This window comes from Clinocottus analis, unplaced genomic scaffold, assembly GCF_023055335.1.
Source record: "Clinocottus analis isolate CAN_PGR_092001 unplaced genomic scaffold, fCliAna1.0.p SCAF_17, whole genome shotgun sequence".
NCBI lineage: Eukaryota > Metazoa > Chordata > Actinopteri > Perciformes > Cottidae > Clinocottus > Clinocottus analis.
In genome coordinates, this window is record NW_027175898.1 from 13,022,623 (window position 1) to 13,050,385 (window position 27,763).

The 27,763-nt window shown below is 43.7% G+C and overlaps 1 protein-coding gene across 1 annotated transcript; it reads right to left on the reverse strand.

Moving 5' to 3' along the window:
* Positions 1-786: 786 nt before the first annotated feature.
* On the reverse strand, positions 787-25,359 carry rab11fip5a (RAB11 family interacting protein 5a (class I)). Its single transcript, XM_068580237.1, has 6 exons — positions 24,562-25,359; positions 12,926-13,434; positions 11,090-11,669; positions 6,182-8,671; positions 4,376-4,532; positions 787-3,724 (listed from the first exon to the last, which is right to left on the reverse strand). The coding sequence occupies exons 1-6, from the start codon at positions 24,936-24,938 to the stop codon at positions 3,467-3,469; spliced, it is 4,371 nt and encodes a 1,456-aa protein (XP_068436338.1). The 5' UTR covers positions 24,939-25,359; the 3' UTR covers positions 787-3,466.
* Positions 25,360-27,763: the final 2,404 nt, after the last annotated feature.

The window sequence follows — 27,763 nt, forward strand, 5'->3', positions numbered from 1 at the left end:
CGGGGTGAAAGTGTTAAGCTTCAGTTTGGAGCACGGCAGACGACACAAATAAGACTTTTTGAGTTGTAATTTTGGTGGAGGCGCTCAAGGAAGAAGTTTGGGTTTAAAGAGTATGACATAGCCCTCTAGTGGTGGGTTTATATTAAAGTCAGTCCGAGTAAAATGTGCACAATTTGACAAATTGGAACTATCTGCAGCATATCATGGTAGCTTGTGCTCATTTCATTTATTTGGAAATGATCTATGTCTCATTGAAATATGGGTCATTTTAATGAAGTGGGAATAACATGCTATGGTTAAAACCTCACAACATATATGTTATGTGTATTTAACCTTACATAAAGCACACTACATGATGTACTGTGTGTGAATTACAGCATTTGTCACATCATCACTGTCAGTACTGTGACAGCTCTGCCTGTGAGAGCTTCAGGTTCGTTCAATAAATAGTTAAACACTACTGCAGATATATCACTTGAAAAAAATCAACAAAATAATTCATTATTTTTCATCAGTTATATTAGATATAAGAAAGTTTGCTACAAAAAAGTGTTTGGTTATCACATTATCAAATATGTTTCTGTTAGGATGTAAAAAACAAAATTAAGTAAGATAATTATAAATTACATTTGAAACATCTGTACATCTATATTTGCTAATACAAAGAAGGGAAAAAGAGCTGAACAAACATAGGCGTTTTGGTACCTTGGAACTAGTTCAGTGTCTTTCAAACAAAGAATCACCCCTGTGAAGAAAGCACCTCAAAGAAAGATTTACAACCAAACATACGGTGAGCAAGAAACACAAAATATTCTTTATTAAATATACAAAATTTGTGAAACAGAATTGCATCACGAATTGTAAACTTTCCAATCTCACATACTTCCTTAAGCACATTCCACCGGCGACATACTCAAGGACGAAATACAAACGGTTTGAAATCAAGTGAAAATGGAAGACATGGAAGAGGAGTGCCGAGTCACATTTAAAATGTCTCTACAGTCATCTACGCACTTGATATTGCGATCGCAATGCGGAACAGAGATGATAGGATGGTTTTGTGTGCTTCAAGCTCACTGGCGGACCATCGCTGTGGTGTCAAAGTAGGCTAAGTGCTTAAATCACAGAGCGATTAGAAAGTGCAGTACTGTGTAAAGTAGATTTAACTATACCAATATCAACAGACAGGTACATGAAAAAATGTTCTGACGATTAAGTAGTGCAAGAACATCCACAAACGCTGTTAAAAGTGGCATCATATCAGAATACTTTATGGTGTAACGATCTGCTCCATAGGTTAAGTTTCAAGGCTTTTTTTTTTTTTTTGGCATTTCACAGGAAATCACTGTTACTGCTCATTTTCTATTCACACACATACAATTCAGTTTTGTGCAGTGACCTAAACAATATCAAAACAAAGCATCAGAAGAGGTAAAAAAAAAAGAAAAAAGAAAAAGTGAACTCTCAGTGAGCAGATGGCTTTTCTTCTTCAAAACCTGCCTCCAGCCCCAACAAGTAAAAGTAAGTGCTAGATTTCTTGACAAACGTCAAAACAAAACAAAAATAAGGCAGCATTTGGCATTTCAACACGGCATTATGTATGCAGTAAAATGCGGTATACATCCCTTTGTAACACCTGAAAGCTGTAGCGATATGCGTGCTTGAGCAGAAGCGGATGTGACACACAGACACCGAGAGAAGGGAGTCAAAAAGCGTCACGTTAACAGGCGTTTTGTCAGCAGTGGCGCTGTGTTGATAGCACACACACACACTCACACACACGTGTACGAAGGCAGAAGCATGAGATCAGAGGAGCTGTGATGGCTGATCTTGATACCGAGTGATCCTGTCTTCACCTGATAACACATACCCATACAAGAATCAGTTAGCTTAAGTGGCTGAGCATCATGGGTAATTTCAAGACATGCCCAAATAACAGAAAGAAGAAAATAAGGGAAGGAGCAAGCAAAAGATAAAACGGCACATATTGTGCATACTAAAGAAAAACCATTCACTTGCTGGCTAAGAACACTTTTGAACATTCAGAAGCTACAACCAGTTCCCAGTAATGTGCACGCGACAAGGCTGAGCTCTCGCACCACTCATTTGGTTTGTAGCTTCAAAAAAACAAGTCAGAGCACTCGATATTCATTTTGGGAACATTTGTAGAGTGTCAATCCAAAACAACAGAAACACCACGAGGAGGAAGCGGTGCAAATCACTGAGATGTACGTCATTAAAGTACTGAACTAGAAGTTATTTCTGTAGGTAGTTTGGCATGAATTTTCCTCATTAACTAAATATTGTATATGGTATAAAACCACGAGACTATTCTCCAAAGCATACTTGGAGATTATTGATTCATTTCTTTCCTCGCAAGCAGCCATTGGTTTCATTTCATTTCAGGAACATTTTTGCAGTTTTTCACTTTCTGGCGGACATCGAGACGAGAAGATCGATACGACTCTCAAATCTGTACTCCGAGTATGGATCATGAGCCGTGAGGTGATTAGCTTAGCTTAGCATTAGGACTGAAAACAGGGGGGAACAGTTAGCCTGGCTTTGAGGGTACACATGCACTAAGATGTTGGATTTTGAACTGTTGGTCTGACAAAACAGGAAATCCGAACACGTCGCCTTGCACTCTGATCCTGTTGTAAACCAAATGATTAATCAAGAAATTGTTCTGCAGATTAATTGAAAATAACAAAAGTGCGGGGTTGTCTCGTAACTGAACCCATCCGCATTGCTACCTTCATAACACAACTATGAAATAAAAGCAGCTGTTCACTGATTTTCAGGCTTGAGCAGGTTTCGAGTCCCTGGAAGTTGAGTTTCAGGAAATTTAAGCTAAACCAAAGGCTGCCTCGAAGGTATAAAATCAATCTAAAACCTGATGTATGCTGCAGAAAATGTCCTGCATTGATTTAAAGTATGCAATTTGTAGTTAATGGTCTGAAACATGCAAAACCACCGGAGTGGGCCTCCAAGCCGCTCGCTCTCGTTTCCCTACAGAACTGCAACACTTTTGAAAAAACGGTGCGAGGGGTTAGTTGGATATTCAGTGTTGTGGACTGAAACTCTAGCATTTTTCTCTCTCCTGTGATAAGGTGATAGAAGTGAGGTGAGGTGAAAAGGAGGAATCACTGTTCAGACAATCAGCACCCATAAATGGAAGCGTCTCAAAACCAACTGGCTGTGTAAAAACCTGAAAACAACCTGAGGACCCACTACATTCAGAACCGCCCCGAAAACCAAAGCCTTTCAACGAGGTCGCGCTTTTTTCAGCGCAGTTTAAGCATGCCGGCTGGAACACATCGCCTCGATATCTTTTGCGGTGCCGACAAAATATTTGTATCAAAAAGGACAGCATAGCAGTGAAAAGACTAAAGAGCTGTTGTGGAGGACGGAGTGAACAGAGCTGAGAAACCCTCTCTCTCTCTCTCTCTCTCTCTCTCTCTCCCCATCACTTTAACTTGGTGCGCACTTGCAGGAGAGTGGGCTTCTGCTCCATAATGCGCACCAGCAACGTGTCAATGTAGTCCTCCAGGTCTTTGACCTGCGGCTTCAGCTTCCGCAGCTCCACCTCCCGCTTAGCCAGCATAAGTTTCTGACGCTCAAACTCCGCCTTCTGCCTCGCCAGGTCGTCCTCCCGCTGCACCAGCAGGGCGACCAGTTCGCGGTGGTTCAGGTGGTAGTACGAACCCGCTCCCTCTGTCACGGACTAAAGGCAGACAGACAGGAAGAGGAGTGAAAGTGTCACCAAGATAAGAACAGCGGCATGTCTTTTCATCGAGTTCCCTGTTGATTGCATTGATTTTGTCTGTTTAGCCATTGTGCTAAAAAAATGTTTAACCTACATTTACTTAGAGAGGAGAAACGTGACCGTTGACCTTTCTGACTTCTCTGACCTTGAGGCCATCTCTGCCTTGTTTAAGTATTTAAAACAGATCTGTGTCATCTATAATTGTTTATGTGAATTTAATAAAATAATAATATCATCCTACCCAAGATGCAGTGTTTTAATACACAATTGTTTCCTTGTTTTACAAATCACTTGCTGGATTCACAACATTGAACAAAGTCTCATAGGTTATATTTAATGTAGTGACTCACTGCATTACTGAGGGAAGAACGCTAATAACAAACTTTTAATTTGCCAGCAACAACAGGCTATTGGGTTTAAGTTTTATGATTATTTATAAGAAAAGAGCTTAAAGAATTTTAATTATATATAAATAGTGCTTGTTGAAATGTTATATAAATCCAAACACAAGTCATGATCATTAAATCTCAAAGCACAAACACATAGTTCCTGTTGTTTGCCTCTGAAGGGCAGTATTTTTCCTTTTATTAATACAACAACATCGTGTACCTTCTTCCTCTCCGTCTCCTGCTCGCTGAGCTGGCTGCTCCTCCCCGGGTGGATGGTGGACTTGAGCTTCTCCAGGCCGGTGGCCAGCACTGACCGGCCCTCAGTCCGCTTCTCCTCAGCCAGTATGGCAGTGGTCAGGGGCTTCACTGGGTGGGGGCTGGAGGGGACGACAACAAGCAGCACACGGAGCACGCCGTCAGGTATGCCCGCTCCGCTTTTACACAGAAGCCTTTCTGGTGATGTAATGGCGTCTGGCTGTCGTACTGGAGGTCCAAAACTCTTCATGCTGAGAAAAGCCAACTATCTTTCTGCCAAGTAGGATTTGAAGTCACAATTTTCTTCCCTTCCGTTCATGTTTGTATTTTGTAAGTACCAGAAGGGAAGTCAGGAATTTCTGCAGTGTGTGAATTTCAGAGTGAAATCTTTTAAATTGTCAATTTCATAGTTTTAGCTGAACTAAAACTAAACATGTGTTGTGACTGTGGGTAGAAGAAGTGGGTAGATTGTTTTAATTAATACACAATATAATACTTAGTACTAAACTAACTAATTCATTTTAAATGTTGTCATTAAATAGATTATTTTTAGTTCAAATGGTTGAAGCCTAAAACATGTGGTGGGGGTCATAATCAGACACTACTTTATTTTCTAGGGTTCACAAGCTTAAAAAGTGAGCTTTTATTCTGAAAAATCACACACAACACCCCCCCGTAGATTCCCGACAGACAAACAGATGCATTTAAAAAATAAAATAAAAAAAAATGTTCACCCACTGTTTCACTCTCATTAATTAACTCATTATTTAATTAAATAAAATGTATTTGCCTGCTTGACAGTTTTCCTGACAAACAACCAGCTCTTTGTTCAGCTCTTTGTTCAGGTCAACTTCAAGTATTTTCTCAGACTAAAAATCTACAATAACACAGGAAAGACAGTTTCCTGTGTCGGTGACCTACATTTCACAAGGAAATCTATCATCTATTAGACCACTTAACTACTGACTGCAGTGACTTGCACTCATACCGACCCCGATCTCACATTTGTCTTTCTTTAGCCCAGGTAAAGTAGGTTTAGCCATTATTAGAGCACAACAGATTGGGCCTCCAGGCAGAGCTGTATGCGACGGATCAACCTTTTTTAAATCCCCAGAAAGAGTAAAAGGAGGTTAGACAATGTGTAAGAGCCCTCATTAAAAGGAAATAATGGTGAAAATTGAAAGACTTAATTGCATGCGTTGGTGCAATCAAACATGTAGAATTGTGTTAAATGTGTTATTACCCTGAGGTGGAAAGGAAATGCTATCAGTGACACAACAACACCTTCTTTGCCTGATTTCTGGTTAAGATTTGGCAAACAGTGTGGTTGTGTGAGAACACTAGTTGGCCCTGTTGGGAGGGGGCGTTAGTGAGCGAGTGAGTGTGTGTGCGTGTGTGTGTTGGGAGGGAGGGGGTGTGTGGTAGGATTCAGGGCAAAATAATAACTGCTAATTGGCCTGAGGCTCTGTTTCCTTTCCTGTTACCACCGAGCCAGGACACACACACAAGACACCTGCACAGGAGTCCTGTTAACACCAGTATGTACTGCATGTGTGTGTGTGTGTGTCTTAAAGTGATGAAAAAGAGCAGGTCACACCACAAAAGGAGAATCCCTCGAGAGTCTGCGGCACAGAAGAAAAGCAGGCGGAAGCAGAGTGGCAGAGGGAAACTGAAGAGACGACAGGACAGAAATTTCTGGAAGTGCAGAAAAAAATGCTTCCACTCCACCTTTTTTTTTTTCCAACCGAGCACTGAGCATGTGCGACCTCACCTGTTCTGCTGATTGGCTGCCTGCTGCTGCTGCTGCTGTGGAGGCGGCGTTTCCTGAAGCAATGGCTTTGGCGCTGCAGCTCGCGCCGTGCTGGGCGGTGACCTCGCCGAAGCGTTGGCAAGAGGAGGGAGGGAACAGAGCGCGACAGGGGAGCTACTACTTTGAGGAGTTAGACTGGGAGCAAAGGAGGTCAGAGAGGGGAGGTGAGGGCCAGGCCGAGCGGAAGAGAACTCCTGTATGGCACCAGGATCGCTCCCAAAGGAGGGCAGAAGGAGGAGTTCGTCAAAGGCAGAAGTAAGAGTGCCTTCAGACTGGGAGCGGTGAAGCGTAGCACTTTGTGCCTCATGGTGCGTCGACAACACGTCACCTAAGACACTGTTCTGACTTTCTACACCTCCCTCGGAGAGCTTCCTCAGATCGCAACTCACGTAAGAGTCCGTCGACGCCTCGGGGAGTAAACCGAAGTCATCCTCCATCACGAAACTTGGTTCAAAAGTGGCCGTCTTGTCCTCAGCGCCACTGATGGATCCTCCAGATTGGTCGGTCTGGTTGACTTCTTCGTCACGCGGCTTCTTGAACGCATCGACGGAATCTTCTCGACCCAAAGCAGCATCGGCGGTCGTACGCGTGTCGTTTAGCTCGCCGCAGAGCGTGGAGTTCGCAGAGTGCAGCGTCTCGTTTGGCTCCGAGCCGCTGGAGCACTTGGACGCCGGGTGAGACCCGCAGGTTTGATAACCCTGCGAGTCGGTGCTGACATAAAGGCTTTGGAAAAGGCTGCTGGTGCTCTGATCGGACTCCCGGGTGTCAAAGTCTTGGCCGTTACCGTTTGCAATGTTGCTGGTGTTGAGGAACTTGGCAAAAAGCCCGAATGGTACCGGGGAACTCTGGCTTGCATCCTGTTCTCCTAAACTAGTGCTCGCAATGGGCGAGTCCGACGACCTCCGCCTCCCATCGGGGGAGGAGGTGATGATGTGTAGTGACGGGCGTGTGGAGTGGACTTTATCCTCTGGAGTCGAAGAAGTCATTACATCCGTAGTGCTGCTTACAGATGCAGAGGAATCATTTGTCACTGTCGAGAAATCCTGTAGAAATTCACCTGGAAATTTCTCTCCATTTTCATTGTCACACTGTAAAGATTCTTTGAATTTTGTCTGTAGTTCTGGAAACAAGTCAGCGGTTAAAAGGCTTGGTGACTGAGTAACAGCATCCTCACTTGTATTGATCACAGGAGGCTGATGTGACTGCGGTGCCAGAGACTTCTCTAAAGCTCTGAAATCTGCCTCTTCGTCACCGTGCTGAACATCAGTGTGCCGAGTTACATCGACTAAAGACAGATCAGTGGACCTGTCAGTAATGTCATCTTCCGGTTCTGAGGGCTTTGCTTGCTTTACAACCAGTGAATCAAATGATTTCTCAAAGGCGAGGATGTTGCTTTCAAAGTTCTGTGCCTCAGCTTCCTCGGAGGAGGATGCAGATAATTTGTCTGAATAAGACGAGAGACAGGAGAGGAAATCCTCTTCTGCTTCTGAACTGCCGATACCCGAAGAACCGGGATCCGGGGAGCTGCTGTTGAGCTTTACGAACGAGGAGTGACAGGAGGTCTGATGCATATTAGTGTCGGTTAAATCGTTTGCGTTAGTAGCACCTTTAGCTTGATTAGTTTCAGCGCAAGCGTCCAGTTTTGGCGAGTCACTCGCAGCGACGTTGTCACTCTCAAAGCTTGCATGCTCCGGGATCGTCTCGAGGAATTGTGCAAATGTGTCGAGATGACATGCGCCGGTTGCCTGGCTGACAGCCTTTTGTGCATCGGATGCAAATCCCGAGCAAGGTTGACGACGTGGTGCGTCGTTCGCATTAGTGTTCGGATCTATCCTGGGTAACGATGCTGCTTTGTCATTGCCGTGTTCCACCGGATGGTTGCCCAGTGTGCTTGGCTGCGTTTTGCAGTCTATGGTCAGATCCTCAGGAGACTGCAGCCTACCAGCTGCAAACGCTTCAAAGGATTCGTCCCACTCAGAGTCCCCGTCCAGCTCCCCGGCACACATAAAAGGGTCGGGCAACTTCATGCGTAAAGGTTTCTCCCCTTCCACGGGAGCTGGGGGAAGAGGTCGTTCCCTGGTTTTAACCATCGCTTCGCCCTTTGCAACTGTACCGGCGAGCGGTTCGGCGTGAGTTGGGGTGGGGTTACCCGCCTGCGGATAAAGTTGAGCTATGGGGGGCCGGGAACTGGAAAGATAGGGCAGAGGAGGCAGCGAAGATTTTAGGGGTTGAGCGGTTAGCGCGTCGTCGTAGAAAGGGTTGTGCTGGACGAGAGAGAAGAAAGGGTTGCAGGGGGATATGGGAGGCGGTGTGGGCTGTGAGTGGGAGAAAGGGTTAGTGTGATGCAGCGGGGAACCCAGAGGGGTGGGATCTACAAGGGAACCCGGGGGGTGGTGACTGGGTGGTGGGTGGGGGTCAGTGCTGGGCTCTAGTTTAGGTGACATCACCAGGCTGTGAAAGGAAAGGGCACACAGTCCTGTTGATTAGCGTGGATAGTTCACACAGCTCCACCCCCGGCCTGCAGGAGGTTTCTCTGTCTCAAGTCACATCCTAAATCATACATGTTCACAGACTCGCTTGTGTTTCACACTATTTGTTCACGTTGTGCGTTCAACTTTCCTTTGAACCCACACTTTAATTCATGACATGCCACTTCTGTCGCTTCGTCCTTCTGGAAAACACCTTTAAAGCTGCAGCTTTTTTTGGCCACTTGAGGGCAGCGCAAGAAGCTGCAAACACAACTTGGGCTTTTCATCACCTTTTGCAGTGAACATGATAGAAAAGAGTCGCCGATGTGAACGTCCAGCAGACACTCAGGGTCCAACACTCACTTGTTTTTAGCTCCATTTTTCAACTATTGAGGGAAACACCCGGAGTTAAATGCTCCACAAGGTCACCAGCTAGTCTTGAACTGCGTCTGTCTGCTGTTTGGTGCTTTTCACTGAAAACAGCTACCTTTGAGGACAGCAGAGAGACCGAACTAATAGTAAATATGCAAGCTGGAAAACCAAAACTATGAGCTGAAAGACACTAAAGCGCCCCGTAGAGTCTACAGGGAACTTATGACCCGCTTCACATTACAGATTGTCATTTTGTTGGTATAAGATATTGAGCTATGCAAATTTAAAGCCTCTATGTATCAAACATGTTCAGGTTGTTGCTGAGAGGAATGAGCTGTAATAAACCTAAACTATTTTCATGAGGAGTTTCTATTTAAACTAAATCTTGCCATCAGAACAATTGTTTAAAAAAATCCATGAAACTTCTTCACATTAACCACAACTATTGTGCAAACTTTAACAATGCAACATTGCATATCTTTGGTTTTAAATTTTAAATCAATGAAACTAAACAGAAACCAGCACCGGTCCACATTCAGAACACCCATCGCTGTGCCTCTTGTGAGTTTTCATTGGCCCATGATGTAATATTTTGCGAGAAAAAGTTAATGCTGCAAGGTGTGATGATTACTTAGTGCTGCTGGTGCCAACTTGGCAACTTTCCCCAAGGATATAAAGGCATGTGGGTGTGTAGGTTGTGAAAACGTATAGTTACAGAGCTGGCAGCGAGGTATTGAGCGTACTATGGTCCAGAATAGCTGACCTCGCTTCAATCAGCAGGCGCTTATCGGGCAAATATTGTGTTTACGCTCAGTGTTGGTTCTCTGAACATTACGACACCTGCAGTTCTTTGGTCCTGCTCAGGTTAATGGATGAAATATTTAAATAAGCCGTTAAAGGTTTCCCTATAGACTTGAATTAAAGATGACGTCTTATATAAGACAAACTGCAGGAGTGATGCACTCAACACGTCAGTGAGCAGCACAAGAGACAGTACAGCAGGCGACACCCTCCGGATAAATTACCCACCAAAGAATGTGCTCGTCTTAGAAGTGGAAATTAAATTAGCTGGGGTTTTCTTGCCTCCCCTCTTTCTAGCCCACACACGCATTGACGAAACAACACACACACACAGACACATTCTGTAAGAGAACAAATATTGTTCCTGCACGCATCATCATCTTTCCAATGCAACTGACATCCTCACTGAACCACGCAACCAAGGCTTCAGCTGGATGGAGCTAATTTCACCACAGCAGCTCCCCTCCTCCATCTGCATTGCAGATACCTGCTGTAACCAGAGACTGAGCCCAGGAGCCGAGGAGGGATGTGTGCAGAGCTGGAGGCGACTTCCAGCAGTCATGCTGGTGCACAGGAAGTTGAAAGTAAACAACTGCTGCGATGTAGCTGCTCTAGATTTTGAAACTTTTGTGTTTACTGCAATTTTACCTTCTATGCGTTTTATTGGATATTTCTTTACTTGAAACTGAAAACAGATAGCTATTATGGGACCAATAGAACAGTAAATATTACCCTTTAAAGGAATAGCGCAACAGTTTGGGAGACAGGTTTATCTTTGGAGAGAGCAAAGAGTAGATTGATACCGCTCTCACATCTGTGCGCTAAACAGCTGGAGCCAGGAGGCCGTTAGCTTAGCATAAAGACTGGAAACAGAGGGAAACAGCCAGCGAAGCTTCCTCAACCTTGATCTTTCAATAAAATCATAAACAGAGACATCATGATACACAGTTAAGTTATCTAAGTTGATAATAACAAGCAAAAATGTATAAATCTAGTTTAGTTTACTGCTGCTAAACTATTGGCCTACATTAAATACTTTCACTTATGCTCCAGTTTTTGCCAAATTAAACCAAAGTTGAAGAAGTCCCCTGCAATAAAACACCTCAGTGTCACTTCACTGGGTGGGGGAAATCCACACGGTACAGCTACTTGTCTGCTAATTCAATCTATCTTTATATTGAAAAGATGATTCTTCATCAGTGCGTGTTAATCACAGTGTGCATCTCACCTGGGTTTGTTGTGCGAGTCCTTTGATCCGAACCATCCCTTGTGTTTCTCCTCGGGGGCTTGTTCAGACTCATCCTTGGGCTGACTCCGCCCTCTGCCCGCAGACTCGCTCCTCCCCTGGGAAGACAAGTCTCTCCTCTGCTTCTTCCCCTGGCTCTCCGACTCCACCGTGGAGGAGGAGGAGGAGGCGGATCGGGGCGGAGCCGCCCGTCCCGACTGCTCCTCCTCGTCGCCCAGCATGGGGCCGCTTTGCTCCAGGGCTGCCGCTATGGCTGCCTTCTCCTCCTCGCAGGGCTTGTCAAAAGACCAGCGGCGCCCGTCTCCGACGGGGCCCTTGAGGAGGTCCGTGGAAGGCCTGAGGTTCTGCAGAGACACGGAGAGAGGCAAAGACTTCTGCAGCGGCCCCAGGCCTAAAGAGTCGGCGGGTTTTCCTGAGCCCGGGTCCAGGGGCTGGACGCCGTAAGCATGGCTTCCGTTGACGCACACGGTGGGCTGAGGCACTGCGATGGTGATCTCGCCCTCGTCGTCGTCGTCGTCACCAAACTCGCATATGAGAGACGACGACTTGGGCGACGTGTGCTCTGCAAACACCAGAGCGGAGAGGCAAAGACGCAGCGTGAGAAATGTGACGTTAACATCTCACAATTGTAGGTAACTTCATGCAAAGCCTCAATATCACGAGCGGACATGCTCATAGGTGTCTGAATAATTGGTTTCTGGTATGATGCAAACGGCTGCTCTGAGCTTCACAGTGCAGCATCTCTCCACTGCTGTTTTAAGGATGGAGATGACACTCAGGGGAGCACCTGCCTTCATAAATATACATGCAATACAGCAGCTTCTCATGTGGGATTTTCACTTGTAGTTAATTAATGGTTTGCAGGCTCATTATTAACAACAGTAAGTTAGCTGATTATAGCAACACTGTTGGGTTTCGGTACATCATTATGTTTATTTAAGTGTTCAAAATCAAGCAGAAATTATGAGTGTTTTTAAATCCTTTTAAAAAATAAAATGCCTGCAGTCTTCAGTTGTACTATAATTTAATATATAGTAAGTATATAGTATGTTTTATCTGGTAACAGAGAAATGTGGCAGCATAACCCTTCCATTAATCTATATAAAGATAATTAAAGAAAAAAGTATTTGTAGCATCCTTCTGTTTTGTAATCGCCACTCCTGTTGCACATACACTAAAAAAAAAACATTCAGTTTCACAGTCGTCCTTTCATTTACTCAAAAGCGGAGCTTCCTTTTTAGACATGAAGTGACAAGCAGTTTCAGAAACGAGAACAAAAAACTAATCTCTTAAACCACTTACACGGTTCTCACACACTGCGTGAACGAGAGGGAACGAGTTGTTAAGGGAAGTGGGTTTTCTTTTAAATATTTGATCAATTCCACAGAAATTGCCCTGCAGCTATTCATCAATTGACAGAAAAATAATTATTTAAACAAACAAAAAATGTCTCTCTTTGAACATTTTTCATTAAGATTAGTGGCATAAATGTCAAATATCTTCTGATTAAAGGCTCGGAAATTAAACGATTTGTTGCTTTTCCTCCTCATATATCATCACAACCTGAATATCCTTGAGTTCTGGACGAGACCTTTAAGGAGTCACACTGGAGTGTAGAAAGTATTAATGGGCAATTTTTCACAATTATTTGACATCTTATTGACTTACGATTACTTAATTGATCAAAAAACTGGGTGCCTTTCAAGAGGGGAACCTGAAGCGTTGAATAAGAAGAAAAGAAAGGACGACGGTGGACTATGTAGTGGGGGTAACGCTCAGTCAGTATCCAGGTGGCGTCTCTCTGCCGGTCATCCTCACCTGGGCTGTTGTCGGCCGTCAGGTTGCTGCTGTTGCTGGGCGAGTTGGAGAGGTCGGAGACCACCACGCTGATGCCGGCCGTGGGGCTCAGGCTCCCACCCCGTGACGACTCGCTGCTCTCCGAGCCCAGCGACGTGCTGGAGCGAGTGTCCGACGACTTCCTCAGCTTCCCTCTGAGGAAGAAGGTCCTCATCTTGCTCCGCCGGGCCTCGCCCCCCTCGTCGTCCTCGTAGTCCTCCTCGCCGCCTCCGTCGCTCGGCAGCCGCTGCCGTATCCGGTTCAGGGAGCCGTAACCGCTCGGCAGGACGGCCGACGCCGAGTCCTCCTCGACGGATCTCCTCTTGCCCTTGATGCGGTCTTTGAGCTTGCCGAAGGTGGAGGCGCCCTTGTCCTTCATGACGAGGTCGTACATGCTGGCTGTCAGGTTGTTGCGTGTGAACTGGACCGTGACCTGAATGTCTCCTCGCTCCTTCTCCTTCTTGCCCGACTTGGAGTTGAGCTTGTACCACCTGCGACAGAGAGGAGATTACTCATGAGATGAACAGGAAACACGCTCAGCAGTAACACCATTTGTCATTTTAGTCAATTAGTTGGTCGACAGAAAATCAATTAAATGTGGAGGTAATTTATCAAAAGAAATGCAGAACGGTTGGCGGTTCTCGCTTCTGAAATATTATATATTTGCTGCGTTATTACATTTAATATCATTGTTTTTATTTTAATGTCTTTGCTTTTTGAACTGTTGGACAGATCGTATCATATAAAACTACCATCTTGGGCTCAGTGATGGACGTTTTTCATTCTTTTCTGGCTAAAATGGTTTATGAATGAATCCAAAACAGTCACAAATTGATCACTAGTAATTGATCACTAGTGGAAACTAGTCAGAGGTGACCTCTAGCTTGCTCGGTACAGCGAGTCCTTTCGTGGCGACCTGGTTTCAAGTCTGACCGCCGGACCTTTACTGCGTGTCTTCTTCTCTCTTGCCACCCTTTTCATTCACAGTCATTCACAATGATATATATAAAGAAAAGAGTGTGCGGTGTGAGACCCTGTTTGTCGGTCCCGCCCACTTCACAGCTCTATAATAGAAAAAAAACAGACTAGCACATTAAATTCCTCAGTTATTAAAACAAAAAAAAGTGTGAATTAGGGTTCACAGGGTGCGAAAAAGTATTAAATTACAAAAAGTAAAAAAAAAAATCACAATTTGCAAACTAGTTGTTAGAAGTACTGACAAAAACACTTCACTCAGTCATTAGTTCAGCGTTGAGTGAGCAAATAATGTGAATGATAAATGGAGCTAATCTGTCCTCACACAGGGTGAGAGTGTGTCTTTGTCCTATTAACACCACAAGGCCGACAACCCACCAACCCACAATACCTCGGGGAGGCTTCTTGTTTTTTGTCAGCAGCCTCGTTATGAAGCAAGAACAATGAAGCAAAAAGTATCATTCAACAGTGACTGTCCTAGATAAATATGACTGAAAAACAGGTTGCTCCTTTTTCCGGTCACATTTCTTGGAAACGCTGCGTGCCGGTGGGCGAAACGCCGCCAACGCGTTCCCCGCACCGTGACTCATGGGAAAGTCTCATCTGCTCTGTCGCGACCCGTTTGAAAAAGATAATATGACTGAGAAGAATTCCCCCTGTTGACATGTGTTGTTGACACTTGGCGGCTGCCGGCGTGAAGTTATCAGAGAAGACTGAAAAACACTGGGCCCGATACGTTTCACTTCCTGTGCCGCGGGGCTATTTTCACCTCACACCACAGTTCTCTATTGTTCATGAATAAGCTCCTTGAGGTTGAGCGACACTAACCCGCCCCGATATCGCAATACTTTTCTGAAAGAGTACAATTCTACAAAGTTCCACAGGTAAACCGCATATCTGAGCTCCCAATTGAAGAGTTTCTTTTAAGCCCTGCTACATGCTTTAGTGTGCAAATGCTGACATATTTACTGAGCGCAAATCAATTATATACATACATATTTTTTGTGTTGTTTTGGTTTTAAACGTATCTTTAACTGAATTAAATGCAATTAGATGTAGCTGACTTTGTAATCACTTGAAGTGGTTGTGAAATACTGATAAACGGGTGATATCAGAACGAATGCACAAACATAAAACAGGACGTCAAAGGAGTGAAAGGAGGAAAAGTAATCTAGATCCTGCTTCTTAAACGACTGAAAGCATCACTCTGTTGAGGCAACAAGGAAACCTAAATGTCATGAGCCGGAAAGTCAAGTGTGCGACTGAAGAAAAGTCAGAAGAAATGAGGTTTGGAATTTAAATACGAGACATGAAAGAAAACAAGACTGAAGCAACACAAACTGATTGTAGGTACATCTGAGGGAGGAAGGAGACTCCCCCCCCCCTTCAAATAAAAAAGATTTCCTCTTTCTAAACCTTCAGTGTGACTCTGCAGAAACTCAGCGAGGCAGAAAATGAACACGAGGCACGACCCAAACACGTCTAAAAAAAGGCTGGAGACGGTCTGCCACTGAACTTAGAGTGTGGATCTTTTGGTTTAAACAAAGTTGGGATTTAGAAGGAAAAACATGTACAGCTGCTGTTATTCGTTTTGATCAATGTCATGCTAAAATCTATCCTCTACCGTTTTGCTTAAAATAATGAATACCAAATGTATGTCAAGCACGTTACATAGGAGTCACGCTGTTAGCTCAACATCACATGCCAAGATTTGTTGTTTAGCATATTACCAACGACATAACATTAGCATGTTACGCTATGTCGGCATTCATCTGAAGTTACACACGAGGCTGAGGGATCATACTGCCAATAGAAGACTGTTGGACACCTGAACCGGGTACAACATTAGGATCAAGGTCATTAGGTTCATCCTGTCGTCATAATGAACGTCTGTACCTGTCCTCTAATTTACAGATCATGAAAAAAAACATTACTGAAAATGTTAAATGGATGCAAAAATTGTCAGTAAATACTTCAGAAAAGGTTGTGTGAAAAAACGATCCATTAGAAGTTCAGAACATGACCGACTGCCTAATATTTTTATAAAGGCCATTAGCATCACAGGCCTCTGAACCCAGTGCCTCTATGAACACGAGTGTAGGAAAAGAGTTCCCTTCTGTCGCAAAAAAAACAAAAACATTGGTGTAATGTAGGCCGCAGTACAAAAACACGCACCTAAAACTCTGAGCACAGACTGTTATGTAATAATCATCATCGTCGTCGTCATCATCCTGCCACGGACCTCAGGTTGAGCCCTGAAAACAAGGTAACACCCAAGATGAATGCCAGTGAAAACAATTAGCAGACAAACTCCTTCCAGAACAAAACAGTCCGAGAGCCACAAATAACAAGGAGGCGGAGCCCCGAGCGCAGGAGAGAGAGAGGAATGCAGATGCTCTTTACAGCTCCGGAGGAACAACAATACATTGCATCTCACGTAAATACACAGCAATGGAAATGTGCCACATGAGAAATGTTCACTCGGCCACATTTCATTCAAGGCCGGAGGAACAAGTGACACTCCCATGACGCTGTGGTATTTGTGTTGGCGTTCGATTTAACAGAGGCTTGATTAGTTTAATCTGATTTACTTTGGAGCATTTCATTCAATCAAATCCTGCTGATGGATTATCAATCTACAAGGAAAACAAAGTGTCCTCTTTTTTTTTATGTTTGGAGGTATCCCAACAAGACACAGACTTCAGCGCTTTCGGCTCAAATGTTGTAAACCAGTGCTTCTACCTCACATGCCTTTTAGGTGTGGACTCCAGTTTCACATCCATGCGCCAACAATACTATCAGACCAACTCCCTGCAGCCAAAGTGGGGATCAAATTCCAAATACAGGACCTGCATGCTATAGGTTTCCTCTTTTGCAGACCTACCACTTCTACTACTACACCCACCTCGCAGCGATTGTAATTTAGGGCACAGTTCATGAAGGACGCCCCTCGTAGCCTCTACTTTGTGTGCATTTGTGTGATTAGATTAGTGGTATTTATTTGACTTTCGGGCAGACTCGGTTTACATTAGAAGATCAGGAGATAACATCTGTGTGCTGACCAAACACATTTCAAAAGAGAGTTTCATCACGCAAAACTATCTTTTGTTTTTTCAAAGACGACGCAAAAAAAAAAAGTTACAGGCCTATTTCAGGTACATGCACCTGTGCCTGTGGGTCATGTGACGTGCGAGAAAGCCTGACAACAACAAATGTAAACTTAAGTAAAAGGAGGCCTAAATGCAAAAACTGCAACACAGACACAAAAAAAACCCAGCAATGTACTTTTGAAGCCCACGTACTGGAGCTGAGAACAGCATGTTACTGAAGAGGACCCAGTTTCCACACAGACTCCTGGATAGATCAACAAGGCCAATGTGAATCATTTTTTTTGGATATAATCGTCCACTAAAAAGCGTTTGAACATCTCTGTGCCACCACCAGCTTTATACCTAAATGTTCTGCCCGTTTGGACTTTGTGGGAGTCTGCACAGATTATATTTTTTTCATAAACAGTCCCATTCCAGAGCAGCAGAGCATGACTGCATATCTGCTTCCCTATCTTCCAAAACAGGAAATCACAACACTCCACCCCATCCCATTTTCTTTTTTGTCGAGGCCTCCTTCTTATTCTCGGCTTCGGCTTCTTCTCTGGTACAAGTCCATCCCCAGAAACCGCCCTTCAAGGCAGGACAGGGCTGAAATTACAAGACAAGTAGGCTATCAACCTGTTTTATCCAGCATGTACTCGGTCTCTGTGGGGCTCCGGGAGCCTGGGTGGTATCAGAGCCTCGCTGAAGAGGCTCTCTGAAATAAAACCGGCGCCAAGGGCGCAGGATCTGTGTCAACTGTGGGATTTAGAGGCTCCCTTTACTCAACAAACATATTGTTATTTAAGGTTATTTCACTCTCAGATACGTTTTTCTTACTCTCGGAGGAGTCTGTGCAACGGCAGAGAGAGCTTGAAGACACTGCAACTGAAGAAAAACACGAGCAAATGTAGAAAACATCTTCACCACTCGGTCACACGGGTCACATTTAGAAATAAAACAAACATGTTTGCGGCTCTGTGGGGTTGAACTTGGGCAGAAAGAAGAACGCTGTGTCATTTTTAGATATTCGTATGTGATCATAAACCAGGAAGTACAAAGACGACAAATACCCACAAAGAGCGGGTGGTTTGGGTCAATAGGTATGTTCAGCGTTTGTTCAGCGTTTGTTCAGTGTTTGTTCAGCGTTTGTTCAGCATATGTTCAGCATATGTTCAGCATTTGTTCAGCGTGTTGGCATCCAAAACATTTGCTAATTTAGCACAAAACACAAAGTAGAGCTGAGCCTGCTGGGAAATGTCACTGGTTTTGCGATATTTTGGCTAAAAAACAAAAAACCGGACACATTTTGACCCGGTAAGGGAGACGACAGGAAACCTTCACATTCTCTAGGCACAGCATGGGTATGTGGACCAAATTGCAATAGTTGTTGACATATTTCAGTCTGGACCAAAGCGATGGACTAACAGGCATTTCCATAGATTGAACCATCGACCTTGCGGTGGGTGAAAACACTGGGCATTCCTCCAGAGCGAAGACAGAAACTAAATTGAATATTTAAAAAAAACTATTCTTAAACAGCCGGTCAAATATGTGTCCAAATAAATCGGGACTCACAATTATTAGATTGTTGATAAACATAAATGTTCTTTTAAAATATTGGATTCATTCGGATATTCGGCCAACAGGACTGAGCGCAACGCAAAAACTACAATCCACGCTCAGCTGAAGACGCTCAATGACGCCTAAAGAATGACAAAACAGAGGCAGATAATCGGCTTAGTGCGTCAAACCACTTATAGAGGGTGCAAGGGAGGTGAGTGCGCTACTTCATTTGAATTATCACGCTTCCCATTGCATCTCTTTCTCTGATATGAGGCAACAAACCAGCCAGGAGCACTGTGGGTAATGCTGGTAATGCGGCCTGTGATTCCTGCCTCATCAGCAGAAGTTGGAGACGGGGCCGCGAGCCCCGAGACCACATTCCACATCTGGATGCGATGAGCTCTAACCTCACCACCGACTTCCCTCTATCAATACTTCCACACAACCGAGCATTGTGTCCTAAAGCCCCGCCTCCTCCGGCCCAAAGTGATACTAAACCATAAAAATGTTTTATCAAAAATTAAAACGAGACAAAGGTTTCCAACCCTTTGGAGACTCAGAGGGCAGGTCAACAAGAAAGAAATACACTTTTATGGAGCAAATATTTGAGTAGCACATTTTTATGTTGCAGCTTCATCCTGATAACAAGGCTGCTGCTGTCTGTTGCTTACAAAAGCTGCAACACATAATGCAATCTTTCATCTACTAGACTGTGTGGTATTATACAAGGTCGTCTTGTATAATGAAGTGAAGTTCAAGGACAATATCTGCAGTACAAGAGTCAGAGTCCTGTTCATTTGTGGATGTTTCTGTCTGCAAAGTTCATAGTAATGTAGTGAATTAGAATAGTTTACATTTTCCCTTATGTCGACATTAATAAAAAGACAACAAGCACCTTTTTTACAATGACACTAAGAAATTGGGATTTAAAAAAAAATTATTTGACTATACATAACAAATTTGGGGGAGAGGTTGGTTTAAAATATATATATATATATATACACACACACACACACACACACACACACACACACACACACACACACACACACACACACACAGATATAAATAAATGTACAAAAAATGTCCAGCTGGTCAGTTTAAACTCCCTACAAGATCTATAAAACTGCTGGCTCACTATTTGGCAACCAGAACAGTCATTTCCATGTGTTTACTGTATCTCCGCGATGAGGCAAGAAAGGCTGATGGGAGATCTGTGATGCGACTGCACAGCCTCTACATGACTAAAATGTATGCTGCTATTATATAATATTTGAGTTTATCGAATAAATGGCTTTGTTTTCAACCAGCTGAGGTACATTTGTGTCATATAGGATTGTCTGGTCCCCCTGTTATGCAACTTCTAATGTACATTAGACCATTTTCTGTCTCTGCAGTAGCTACTGAAAGTCTGTCTGCACTTAACAGAGGATTTGGCTGGATGTACGATACGCGCGCGCACACGCACACGCACACGCACACACACACACACACACATTTAGCTCTCAGGCAGCCTGCCTCAGTAACACTCACTTGCTTTGCTTCCTTCAGATAAACAACATGTCAGGCGAAGTAAAACTGAGGCAGCATTGGCATTAAAAAGCAGCAATAGTAAAATATATAACATTGAAATCATAATATCGGCGCTTCAAAAACCAACCGACTGACCCCATAAAGAAATCCCTGGACCACAGAAGAAGAAAAAGAGCTGAAACTTAAAAATGACTATTGGGAATAAACATGATTAAAAAAAAGGAATGAATGTGCACGACAAGTTCAATGTTCAGCAATAGTTTCGCAAATTATCTTTTTTTTTTTTGTTGACAACGTGGGTTGCTTGCTTGTTTTTGTCCGCTGTGTTTTGATCTGGCAATGTTTCCGCAGCTTCCTCCTGACAGACCCTGCAGGGGAATTCACCCAACGCCCACCTTTCCGGGAATCTGCTCTACACTGATAGTTCATCGTGCGAATGCATCACGGCCACTGCATCCTCCCATGCCACTCATTCAGTTGCAGCTGCTCTGCCTTCATTTAATAAAGACATTGCTGAAGAATGATGACATGTTAGGACAGTAAGGCATTCATGGTTATAGTTTGGGAACGGTGTCTTAATTCAACACCGGTCATTTAGAGAGTTTCTCTATTTTTATAAAAGAGGTAGACGAAGAGAATCCAGATTACTGATTTGGTGTTTGATGAAAGGCCTTTGATCATTATTTTAATGATTTAATGAAATAGCCTTTTGGTTGGACAAACAGTCAAGTTTATTGAAATATATTCAAATTTACTAGCACATAAAAACCCATAGCAGCAGCAAATCCATCACATTTGAAAAGGTGGACCATTACTTAAATGATTAACAATTGTAATTGTATGTTGGTCAACTAAGTGGTGGGACAAAGTTTTTGTTTTGCAGGACACAAGTTAGACTAAAGGGATACTTTGCGTTTCAAGTCCTAAACCACTCAATGTGTTCCCCACATCAAATTTGAACCATTACTACAGTAAACGTACCGCTGGCAGTAGCGACCGCTATTTTACCGACTGAACTTTTGCATAGCTGCGGCTAGCTAGCTGCTTAAGCTAATGTTAGCTCTATTGCATGGTTGAAAACAGTGAATTCAGCAGACTTTTTTATGTTCCAACCTGACTTTTTTTTAAACATTGTAAAACAGGTTTGCTGGCTGCATACATGATATCCTGCTAGAAGACAAAAAGTCTGCATTCTCACCAGTTGATCGTGTGGAAAACATAAAAACACTGTATCGAAACGTTTATTGTATTGCAATGTAAAGTTAACTAGCCCCAGTATTAAATATATACTTTATATGACGTGTGTCATTCAAACATAACACTGTATGGCTAATTAGCTTACAAGAAAGGAAAGGGTTGTTAGCAATAGCTTAAACTGTGATAGCATTGAAGAGTAGCTTCCACACAATGGGAAAAATACTTCATCTGTAAGTTAAAACCGTAAATTATTTAATGATGTGCTCCTTTAAAGTTACACTTGGTAACAAAAACTGTAGGTAGTAGGCTAGCTAGCCATGCATGGTGACATTTGCGGCCTGTATTAGAGGAGATAAACACACCGTTTAACTTCCGCCTGACACTTTCCGCTCTCACATTTCTGGTTTTGGAAAGGCGACCATAGTCACTACTCAAGTCCTCACCTCTGGCACTACATCGCTAGATTAATCATCACTTTTGCTTCATCCTTTCACCCCCCAATACAGATTTTCTCCAACATCACCAGGCCTAAATTTAAACCTCATCCTTCATTTCTACTGACTGTTACTGGAACATGCTGATTCAGTAGTACACTGTGTGAAAACGGATGAATCCTAGAGAGAATAAAACAAGTCAGAGGCTCAGAAGAAAAGAGCCTTTCGACCTGACGTATCTCCTCCATTTGCTGAAATATACGACCCAGAGCACTACATCACTGTGACGTCCACCAACCTCTTCTAAAGGGCTTTATAAATATTACAAACTGTAAAGTGAAGGGGTCTTGGCACAGTCCTCTCAACCGCTGCAATACTAAATGTCACACTACTGTCACTGAAAACCACACAAAGTGAAATTGAAAATCATGTTCTCATCTGTATGGAAAGAGACTTTTGTTGTTGTTTTGTTTCAGTTGAGCTAGTTTCAAAAGCGTTTTTTCTTTCCTCCATCTCACCTGAGCAGCCAATTGACGGCACTTTTATCATCAGATTTTACTGACACCATTCACCCCTCCATACAGGGTTTTATCACCATGCAAATAAAACCTGGAACAATATAACAGCCTCAAAGAAGGTATTATTACTGAATCGTGAGAGACTAAAGATAACACAAATCAGCAAAAAGACAGCTTATGCTTTTAAAGGTGTGACTGTGAACAGCTCAAATTACAGTGAAAACTTTGCAGCCCAAATGTGGTAACTTCCATTCACTGGTTGCAGAAAACAAAGATGGCGACGGCCATAATTCAAGATGCCTACAGCCAAAACGCCAAACTCGATTCAGGAGTCCACAAACCAATGGATGACGTCATGACAACTACGTCCTCTTCTTATGTCTTTGGTTCTGCTAAATCAATTTTGACACTTTAGTTTTTACTTTTTTTAACTGTTCATCATGAGTATGAAGTGCTTCACTATAGTAGGCTAAAGAGTAGGCTATTTCATTCACGTGTACAATAAGTCAGCCTTTCATACTGCTTCTGTTTACGGCTCAAAAACATTTTAAGTCACAGACATTTGAGTCTGATCATTGTCCTCAAGCTCAGTTACAACATGTATTCACACATTTATGTCCAGAGTTGATTCTGACTTGTGAGAATACAGTGCTTTTCTCTACAACAATGCATATTGTTGTAATCTAGATGTTTTGAAAGCATCGTTGACTGTTGGAAAGTGTTGCTATTGACCATCCCAGATTCATTGAATACCACATGGAGACCCTGAATGTACCATGACACCAAACTGCTGACACTTCAACATCACAGGCTGACTCTAACCTTCAAATGACCAGCTCCAACCGAAGGAGACTGGTTCCTCTTTCAGCTCATATTCACAGGTCTATCTGAGTGAAAGCACAGTTGGTTTGGCAGCTAGTTATTTATCTTTTTTAAATCCATTTGCCATAAAAAGGACACAGAAACTAAAGAAGAGGAACATTTGTGTTTGTCATTGAGCTAAAATATTCAGTGCTCAGGGACGGGGGATGTCCTGGATCATGTACCAAGTCTGATTCATACTGGACCGAAAATACTCTGGCATTTATACAAATACACCCACCAGGTGATGCACATATTGCTAGGTCACGATATGATGATGCTTGTGACAAATTTGCCTTGAAAAAGACAAACTGTCTTCGCCTGTGAGAATGTAAACAAAGCGCCATCACATCTTGTTAGGATCTAAATGGCAGGAAATGCTTCAGCTGTCCAAAACACCAGCAGTCTTCTTTTTACATCTTTTCTCCATCGAAACAGGAACAAAAAACAATTATTGAGGGAGCAGAAAGTCCAATATCTGGACTCAATTGATCATAATGCTTTGCTACCTTGCAAAATGCTTAAAGTCACACTATTTGTTCTTGCTAATTTGTAAGCATACAATATGAACCCTACATTTGAAATGCAACAGGTTCACGCTTGTTGTCTGGGATGTATGGAAAATCAATTATGAGGAGTGTTGAACCTCACAGAGAGAACTACAACAAAAAGTTGTATGGACAGTTACTGCACCGACACATGTATGCCCTTCACCTCTATACAACTCCAACAAAATCCCATATTATGTCACTAATTCAAGTTATATGGGGGTGGAACACTTTCTTAAACATTATGCAAATGTTTAAGATGATGCAACATCAAACTTTGCATCGGCATCTTTGCATCCCGTGCTCCAGTGGGTTGGTTGGGCTGTTGTAAAAACAACATGTTATGCTTAAAATACCTTGGAGCTCTCGGATAATGAATCTGTTAGATAATCCCTGGAATTGGGACAGGCATTAATCCCCGGCCTGCTCTACGTCATGCCTCGGCTATTGGGAAACAACACAACAAAACACCTAATGTGGACGAGCCTGGAGGAGGAGGAGAAAGTGAAGTTTCTAGAAGGACTTGTTTTTTAGGTGTAGGGGCGAGCCTGTGAATAGTGGTCAGAAGAGTTTTGTGTATGTGGGAGGAAGGAGGGTGTGTCTGCAGGGCCCTGATGCAGCACCAGAGACTTGACAGCTGTGTTTATATGTCAGAAGAAGAAAAAAAAAAACTGTGAAGCAACAAAAGAAAGAAACACAGGACACAAAGCATGCTAGAAACACCCTGATGAGTTCAATGAACATGGGAAATGGCAGCTCGAGCTGCATGCAGGTTTTGATCACCCTGATGCTGACACACTCTCACTCACACACACACATACATACACACACACACACACACACACACACACGGTATGTATATATGTACTATGCACATGTATAGACAGCCGAACCTACTCGTTTTTCACGCATCTGGTCTCATGGAAGAGCTTGTCCAGCTGGATCACCGCCTGTCCGAGGAACACGTCCAGCCCCATGAGCGCCCGGTGCATGGCGATGAGGACCAGCTCGTTGCTCCCGGCCGGACAGCTGCTCCTGCCGCCGGTCTCCAGCACGCCGGGCTGCAGCTCGAACGAGCACTCCTCCCTCCACTCCGGCTCGGTGGTCTTCTCCGCCACGCAGGTCGAGTATTTCTCCTTCGCCAGCTGGATGATGGTGTACACGTCGCTGGTGCCGTGCTTGCCCTTGCCCCGTAAGCCCCTGCCTCTCAGCACCGTCACCTGGACGTGTGTCGGTAACCATTTCTGGTCCTCCTCTACGGTTAGCGAGGACATGTCCTGTCTTCTCCCCCCCCCTACTCCTCCTCCACCAGACCAGACCAGACCAGACAGTCCGACCGACCGACCGACCTGCCGCGCACACCGCGACGAGGCGAGGCAACCGGGGGAGAGGTGGTGGTGGCGTCCGCCGCTTCCTCCCTTGCTCCGGGTGTGCACAGTCACATCAGCTCCGGGGTCGGCGGGCGGTGCCGCATTATGGCCGTCTGTCGTCTCTGCAAAGTTGCCGTGGTTGTTGTGTTTAGTGTGTGTGTGTGAGCGTGTGTGTGTGTGTGTGTGTGTGTGTGTGTGTGTGTGTGCCCCGGCTGCTGCTCCGCCCCGTGTCTCCCGCAGCAGTCTCTGCTCTGCGGCTGCAGCAGCGTCCTGTCCCCCCGCGCGGCGCGTCCCTGCCTCTCTTTCCCGCTGCCGTGCGGGCCTCTCTGCGGGCAGCGACGTCACGCCTCCTCCTCCTGCAGGACGAGGAAGTTCAACTCGAGGCACCAGCACGAGCACATGCTTTGCACGCAGCGAGACGACGGTGCAGGCGCGCGCCGGAATGTGGCGGGGTGTTGTGTGTCGACCGCATGAAGTCCACTCCTCTCTAAGAATGTGAAACTCTCCTCCAGCTGGCTGCGATGACTCTGACTCAGGCCTCTGTCCCACAAGCGAGAATAACATTCCTTTAAATTATACATTAAAGCCAGGTGGGACTGCCTGATTGCACTGCCAGAATACACAACATTTTAAATAGTGTTAAACATCTTACGAAGTGCTATACATATTAGTTTATTGCCTTGTTAATCAATACAACATCAGAAAACTATTCATTATACCCATTGCAGTACCCCCAACAACCAAGGCGATCGATAGAAACCCCCCAAAACATTACATTTCCTACATTATTAAGACAAAGAAAGCATGAAATGATCACCTTTAATAAGACACAAGGATATTTGACATGTTTTCTTGAAAATTGATTGATTAAACTAGTTCTTGATTCGTATATATAATACGATAAAATGGATTATGTGGTTGAGAGGTGACGAAGTGTGAAACTTGAATCTTAATGTGGATTTTTTTTTTGTGCTAAAGTGCATATAATTTACAAGGTAATCAGCAAAGACATGTTTATACTGTGGCCAGTACATTTAAACTAGACCGCAAGAAGGAAATGGCAACAAAAAATAATTACTCGGTCCACTTGCTTTCCCCAGAGCTTTCGACCATATGATCTATTATTATCAATAATGTTGATGTATCTGTTGACATGCTCACTAGCTGCACTGTTAGGACTTCCTGTAAGAGTTAAGCAAGCTCAACTTAAAGTGCACTTCTTAGCTTTTAACTGTATCACATGGCCTTCATCAACAGTGCCATTGCAGGAGGCTTCCATCATCTCATGGAAACAAAATATTACTCTGAGTGACCACTCGTGATGGATGAGGATGCTTTTGCGATTCAAATAAAGTTTCATAAGTAGTACCAAAGACTTTTCCAACTTTTTACGATACTAATTCTTCGTTAGAGGTTAAACTGCCCTTTTTAAAGCCGGGCTTGATATTCACGCTATAATATATAAAACTATAATATGACTTCCACGATCAATCTTTCACTTTATAAAATGATGTCTGTAAATAGTTATGAACACACATAGTTTGATTTGTATCATATTATGATGATGGTCTTTATGATACAGGGGGTTTATGGGGAATCTGTGAAGCCTGATATGACAGTAATTGGTACCATTTTCTTTGTCAGAACTGCACACAGGATTTTACAATCCACAGCACCTCTCTGGTCGTGACACTAAGCCACCCACACCTGACATATACTGATATTTTAAGCACATCCTGTCAGTGTTTTATTTTGCACCATGGTGCCACGATATCAAAAGCCGACAGCAAACACTGTGACAGCAGATATATTGCATATTCTAGTTTAAAAATACACAAAGTATTCCCCTTGAGTGAAGTCAACTTTGCCATATTCATGTAAGGGAACAGATGCGATTGTTTCTCTCTGCCTCATGTTTGCCATATGTTTGAATTGCTTGTACAAGTGTCCTTGTGGTTTCCTGTGTCATTTATAAAGCTGTAAATTCTGGTCATCGTCTATATTTTGGATGCCATAGTCGTCCCCCTCAGCCTCCATCCAGCTGTCACTGTGAAGAAAACATTCGTTCCCAGTTGAATTGCTTACTTAAGTCTGCCTGGACTTTCTTGACATGCTGCAGTGAACGGCCTCGTACGACCCCGGGGCGTGTGAGGCTACGTCTGCCCGAGAGAGAGAGTGATGGGCGGACTGGGCCAGTTAACGTCCCCGCTGGTGTTGGTGATGAAGTGCTGAACTGGTACACAGCTAACATGTGAAAAATCAATGAATGAAGGGAAGGCTTTGCTGGTGCTGGACCCGAGGAAAGTGGACGGCCATCGTTGTACGTCATATCTGTTTATGGACTGACAAGTTAAAGGGGTTTTAAGTTTAGGTGAGAACTACTTTAGTGGTTGGTTTACACACACACATTAATGACATGTGTATCCTTCCTGCAGTAGATGTGAATGTGCGTTAAACCACAAGAGTGCAGGTTTGGAAGCAAAGCAGCAGCACAAGAGCAAGTTGCAGTCTGCCATCTTGCTCAAGGGCACTGTGGCAGTGCTGTGAGTCATTAAATACATCGCGAAACTCATCAAGCGGCTGTGGTTAATCATGCAAAAATAAAATAGAAGAGCATGAGATTTAAAATAAAGTGAAATACTGAAATATGAAGATAAAGATAAAGACATTGGAACTTGAAAACTACAACTTTACCATTATAAAACGCTTTTTATCGAAGATTTGATTGT

Coding starts and splice junctions, on each gene's coding strand:
- rab11fip5a (XM_068580237.1), bottom strand. CDS start 24,938: ATGTCCTCGCTAACCGTAGAGGAGGACCAGAAATGGTTACCGACACAC. Junction 4,533..6,181: donor GCAGCCAATCAGCAGAACAG/GTGAGGTCGCAC, acceptor CGTCCCCTCCAG/CCCCCACCCAGTGAAGCCCC. Junction 3,725..4,375: donor AGGAGACGGAGAGGAAGAAG/GTACACGATGTT, acceptor GTCTGCCTTTAG/TCCGTGACAGAGGGAGCGGG.